Genomic DNA, 6,367 nt, shown 5'->3' with positions numbered 1-6,367 from the left:
TGTAATTATCAAATAAAGTGATATATTTATTATTTTTTTAGAGGTATTACAATTTATAAACAAATATTAGTATTTATTAAATTAAATAAATTGTATATAAGAAACTAGTATTAGTTATTTCCAGAAATGGGAATGATTACTATTTCTGAATAAAGGAGAATAACCCAACCAAACGTGCCTTCTGTATCACGTGACATGCACGTGCATGAATCAGTCCGATCCTTCCCGCAATTTTCCAGAAGCACTTAAAACCGCCCTATCCGCATGCTGCTTAAATCTTTCCTTAAACCCATGAAAATTGCGAAAGGAACAAGTCAGAAATCGTTTCCCGGAAAATTTTTTTTTCTGAAATTGAAATAATCAGCCATCAAAGAGTAAAGCCAAGAGAAAACTAATGAAATCAACAAAACGGGGAGCAGCAGCAGATAGCAATAGAGGAAGCAGTAGCAGTGGCCATTTACACACTCTCCATCAACGTCTGAAACATGCTTTAAGTCTTGGCATCACCAGGTAAACCTGCCCTTTCTTTCTTTATTTCTTTTATTTGAAGTATTGTTAAATTATATCTGATTTTTTTTGATAAATTACTAAAATTGGGTTCTGGGTGATGGGCAGATTGTGTGATGATAAAGAAAAGAAATGGCAGTGTACGGATATAGAGATTCAGAGGCATGTAATTCGTTCCCTTGCTGCTTTTCTTGATTGTATTTCTGGAGACGCCTCCCACCATCGGCTTCTCAAGGTTTTTCTTTTTGTCTTATAGGGCTTATGTTTTAATTCTATTTGGATATTATCTATTTCTTTTGATCATTGGGTTGTATAGGGTGTTGAGAATGACCAATATGCTGCTAGTAATTAGTGTCTGTTATTTCTGATATATATATATATATTCCGGAAGCAAAATGTAAAAAGACCACGTTATGATATCAAAGCAATTTTTTTTTCAAAGAATTAGAAATCAAAGAGTTTAGCCGTTTACCTTTTTGGTATTCAAATATGAATTTCCCTTTATACTATTTGCTTTTTGGCTTATAGCAGTTTTGAGGACGTAAAAAGTAGTGAAAAGCAGCAAGTAAATGCCTTACTTAGTTATGATGCAAAAACATACTTGTAGAGATTGCTCTTGCTCATGGTGGATATCAGTTGCAACATTCATGTAGATAGATATATTGCTTATCTCATATTCCCCCTTTTTGCTTTAGTTCTTTTCCATCTCTTTCTGGTATATGATGCGTAGTTGATGAATGTTAGTTCAGGTGTTATGCGTGTTCATTCATGCTACCGTGTTTGGTTCTGGGAAATATATACTTATACTGTTAGAAGTCAGTCAATATGAGTCTGCTTTGATTGGTTAGTAAGTACCACATGCTACTTTGTCCTCCTTTTAACAATTTTCATTTCGTTGGATTCGACTTCCAGGATTCACTCGCTGATATAGTTGGGGCATTGGTGTGGATTCTGCAATGTAAAAGTGGAGCTATAGTAGGCATGGCAGCAAATATGGTAGTCAAGTTGATTGGCACTAACAGTTCAATGATGCAATTGTACTTGGCAGATCTCATCAATCCTTTATCATCCCTGTTATGTTCCAAAAATGTAGAAGTTTCTACCTCCTGTGCCACTGCTTTGAACATGATCCTCTCCAATCTAAGTGTTAAGAGCGAGAAAGAAGTTTGGGAGATAGTCAAAGAAGCAAAGACTGTTATTCAAATTATTAGGATTATGCGGGAATTTCCTGGTGGAACCTTGTCTATTGAGTATTTTCAAGAGATGGCTTCCCTTTTGAGTATGATATTGTGGCAGTGGCCTCCATCTCGTTATTCTGTTTGGAATGATCCTATAATGATGAAAGTTTTAGAAGATAGTTGCACAAAATCTAATGTCTCTACAAAAGTTGCAGTGTTGAAATTGTATTCTGCATTAGGTATTGATCATCTGTATAAGACCTTTTTTATCTTTCTTTATGTTCAATGTACTAGTTTTATCCCTCAATTTCTGGATTGAATGATTTCATATCTCTTTTTGCCAGCTCTATGCAATATAGTGGCCAAGAAGCTTCTAGAAAATGGAGAAACCATTCTACCAATGATGGTCAATTCGATGGGTGGCTCAGAGCCTCTGTCAATTAGAATAGAGGGATTTAGACTTGCCCAGCATTTAGTGGTAAGGATTATAATTTGTTTTCATTTGCAAATACCCTTAACAGAAATTTATTTTTGTTGTTTGTGTAATTTTATCCACTTGATACTTAGGCAGATGAACATCGATGCAAAATAATGACAAGCTTACATTCTGGGCCTCTAGTTAAAGCCATTATTGGAGGAATGAGAGGATGGAGCTTGGTCTCTGGAAAGATTGCAAATGATCAGTTGTCTTTGCTAGAAGAGGCCTGTCGATTGGCTCGAATTACTCGGTGGCCAGGAGAACATCACATTTGCTTTTGGGAGGAAGGGATTGACAAAGTCCTTCTTGATCTGCTTCTTGAAAACTTTGACAAACAAGCGTCAGAACATCCTTTGTCACGTGAGGAACAAATGTCAATTGCTCAGGAAGGCCTTGATGCAAATTTTCTTCTTGCTCTAAGGCCACACATTTGGGAGATTCTTGGATGGCTTGCACTGCACTGTGCGAAAGATTTTAGACCAAGTGCACATCGAAATGAGCTCTATGTTGACATCCTTATCACATGTGCATGGTAATATTCCCATTCATCAGTAAACCTTGTTTGGCTTATCCAGTTATCCACATTTCATATTTTTATCCTATATGTGTATTTTTGTCCATTTTTTGTCTTTTTAGGTACTGAGAGATATTTTCCTTGCAAATGCTGATATCCTTTGATAGCGTGTCTTTTGTAGAAGCAATTCGCAAAGGATGCCAAATATGTGAAAATGGTGATACCTATAGAATTGAATCATCCTCAAGATCAGTTTTAATGATGATGCATTCTCCCAGCACGTATATTGCATCAAAAGTGAGGCTCATCCTTTCTGGAGTTCTAGAGCCAAAGGGCAATGAGTATCTGAAACGCTTGCTGCATTTACTAAAGTATTCATCATCAACAAACAATTATGGATTGCCAAACATTCATAAAACTGTCATTGAATTAGTTGGCTTGATTTGTTATTCTGGTTTGCCACAATATCAAAAGAATGTTATTGGAGGTGATGGAATGAAGACATTAGTGACTTTTATAGGACGGTGCTTGAGAAATCAAGTTTCTATTAGGAGTAGGAGCGTTGCCCCCCATTTTCATAGTGCATTTTATGAGAGGGCATGTTGCTGGATGACTACAGAAGAATGGGAAGGAAAAGATGCTCTTCTGTTCTACAGTTTGTGGGGACTAGCTGAGTTGGTACAGCATTCCTCTGATATAAATCATACCAAATCTCACCTAGTTGAGACGGTACAAGATGTCTTACATAATGTATCTGCTTCTGGACCAAGATGGTTTGCTGCATATATTCTTAGTTATTTTGGAGTTTATGGATTTCCAAATAAAGATGACAAAGGCTTTGGGAAAGCACTTGAAGATAAGGAACACACAGATGTGCAACTCTTTTTCGCAAATGGTGAGTCTGTGAGTGCTCATGGAGTTATTCTTGCTGTTCGTTGTCCATCATTGCTACCTCTTGAGCAATTTCCTCATCATGTAAAAGCAACCGATAATTTTAGAGTAAGAGATATTCCAGAGAAGCTCTGTCCAAAGTTCCGGAAAGAAATTCGTTTGTCTGCTAATGTTGATCAGCAGGCACTACTGAAGTTGTTGGATTATGTTTACTTTGGTTATCTTGAAGCAGGAGAAGAGCTTGCAAGGAAGTTGAAAACTCTAGCTAAGTGTTGTAACCTGCAACCTCTATTCCTAATGCTTTGCAGAAAGATTCCTAAGTGGGGTACTCCTATTCCAAGCTCTGATCTCATTCATGCTCTTGGTCCTGTTGGGTTCCATTTTGTGTACGTCTCTCCCTCTCTTGCCTAGTGACACCCTCATTGTGTTATGTCAGTATAATCATCTGCCATTCTATTCTCAACTTGTGCATCTAATGGGGAGGCTTCATTGTGAAGAACATTTTGAAAGTACACAGCAAAGATAATATGCTCATCCATTGTTAATTTGTGCTGTCTTCCTGTTTGTCTATGTTGTGAACTAAAAGTTGTTATGTTTCTTGTTTCAGGGATGTAATCTTGGAAGCTAAAGCAACTGAACGAAGGCCCTGGGCGTGCAGCTTTTGCTCTCTATTGGTGCCTCACATGCATGCTCACAAAATTATATTGCAGTCAAGTTGTAATTATCTTCGAGCCTTGTTTCAATCAGGAATGCAGGAAAGGTCCGCAGAAAGCAGTTTACTCTTCTTTTTACATATTTAAAGTCTTATCTTGTGCATACTTTGGCATAATAAGTGATGAAAGCTGTTGTTTGCTATTGAGAGTTGTATGCATCAGTGTGGCAGCAAAAATCTTTGAAGAATGGACATGATAAATATGCGGAAAGAGTTGAAAATATTATGACATCTTTTTTTTATTGGTGGGGTGTGGGGGTTAACTAAAATTGGTAGCCAAGTATTTTATATATTTTGTTATTATTTTACTCTTCTATTTCTAAATGGCTAAATAAATAAGTATTTTACTCAGACTAGTTTGAAAATATGTTATTTTCTTCAATATTGTTTACGGGACAAATGGATTGGCATTCAACAAAATGTTAAAAAAAAAAACGATTTGTTTTTGCGGGACACAGTTCAAAGACATGAGTTACCCGCCAAATGATATCTCTCTTTCCTTGGAATTTCTAATGAAACCAGGAAAAGTATGGTCCCTTTACACCCATTTCTCTCTCTCTCTCTGGACACAAACGCACACACATTAATCTTTTAGGATTATTTTGGGGGCTTGGTTGTTTTAGCTTTTCAATTTTCACTTGTTAGACCAAGTAACTTTGGATTTTCTGACCATCATTTCTTGATTTTGCAAAGTAGTGTATTAAATTTGATATATTTTATATGGTGCTTTGATGGATTTCTTTCTTCAACACAGGTCATTATCTATGCGCCTTCAGAGTTTACTTTGGTACCTAATATTAACATTTCTGTCTCTTATTTATCCTCACTGAAAAGGTTCTATTTGCTCGCAGCCATTCGCAAATCATAAAGGTTCCTATCAGTTGGGAAGCATTGATTAAGTTAGTGCAATGGTTCTATAGTAGTGAGCTGCCAAATCCTCCCTTTGGATGTTTGTGGGACAATATGGACATTAAGGAAAGGCTATATGAGCTGAAACCTTATGTAGAACTTTACTGGTTGGCTGAATTTTGGATTTTGGAAGATGTTCAAGATGCCTGCTTCAGAATAGTTGTATGTTGCTTGGATTCTGATAGGCAATTGTCTATTGAAGTTATTAAACTTGCAGCTAATTTCTCTCTATGGAAGCTAGTTGAGGTAGCAGCAGAGTATATGGCCCCCCTTTATCATAAACTACGAGACACTGGTGATCTCGAAGAACTTGATGAACTGCTAGTTGATTTGGTTCGTGATGCTTCTGTTAGGCTTTCTCAAGATCGTGGTAATTTGTCTGGATGATATTGGCTACATCCACATAATTCAGTCAACTATGAGTGTAGGATGCCTTGAAACCATTTCTCATACTTCCAATGTCATGCAATAGCAGATATGGATGTGCTTGATCTGCCTGGAGAATTTACATAGTCGCCCACCTAATTTTATATTCTATAATTAACCAATGAAAAGAAAAAACATGAAAGAGTTATACAGCCACAACCTTTTGGATCCGTAACTCAGGTCTTTCTAAGCTAGAAATGGTTCAAGTGTTAATTTGGTAAATATTTCTTAATTATTATTGATTTACATACTACTAAGGTGAAATTTTGAGGATGTGATTCATTTAGAAGGGTAGTATTGAAGGTGATTTATTTGGTAAATAGTTCCTTAGTATTTGCTATATATTTGTTCTAAGCAGCTTCTTTATCAAGGCTGGGAAGCTTTTCTTGTTTATGTTGTTGTACAAGAAGTAAGAACTATGATACAATGATGTTCCTATTGTTGGAGAATTTGTATGTGTATTTTGTAGTGAACCACCCTGTCTTGCCACTTGAATGTAAAATTGAGTTTGTCGTTTGACTTGATGCCAGGAAGTGCACTGATTTGTATGATCCATGTCGTTATATATATTGGTTATAGACAATTGAGTTGGATTATAAGTATCCATTGTTAAGGATTTGATAATTTGATTGTACAAAGGATAGTAGTGTTTTTCTTTGAATTCAACCTTTTGAGAAGCGATATGTAGTATGAGCTAAGGATGAAAAGTAGAAAGCTATGCCATTTTATCTGTTTTGATTGCTCTAACAACC

General features: G+C 36.3%; 1 protein-coding gene across 1 annotated transcript; it reads left to right on the top strand.

The window, feature by feature from the left end:
* Positions 1–297: 297 nt before the first annotated feature.
* LOC18594600 (BTB/POZ domain-containing protein) lies at positions 298–6,144 on the top strand. The gene is made up of 8 exons (XM_007022214.3): positions 298–510; positions 616–742; positions 1,420–1,924; positions 2,030–2,163; positions 2,253–2,695; positions 2,845–3,954; positions 4,176–4,328; positions 5,132–6,144. The coding sequence occupies exons 1-8, from the start codon at positions 395–397 to the stop codon at positions 5,574–5,576; spliced, it is 3,033 nt and encodes a 1,010-aa protein (XP_007022276.3). The 5' UTR covers positions 298–394; the 3' UTR covers positions 5,577–6,144.
* The last annotated feature ends 223 nt before the right edge of the window (positions 6,145–6,367 follow it).

Source organism: Theobroma cacao, chromosome 7 (assembly GCF_053813885.1).
Source record: "Theobroma cacao isolate CCN51 chromosome 7, ASM5381388v1, whole genome shotgun sequence".
Lineage (NCBI taxonomy): Eukaryota > Viridiplantae > Streptophyta > Magnoliopsida > Malvales > Malvaceae > Theobroma > Theobroma cacao.
This window is presented reverse-complemented; position numbering and strand designations above follow the sequence as displayed.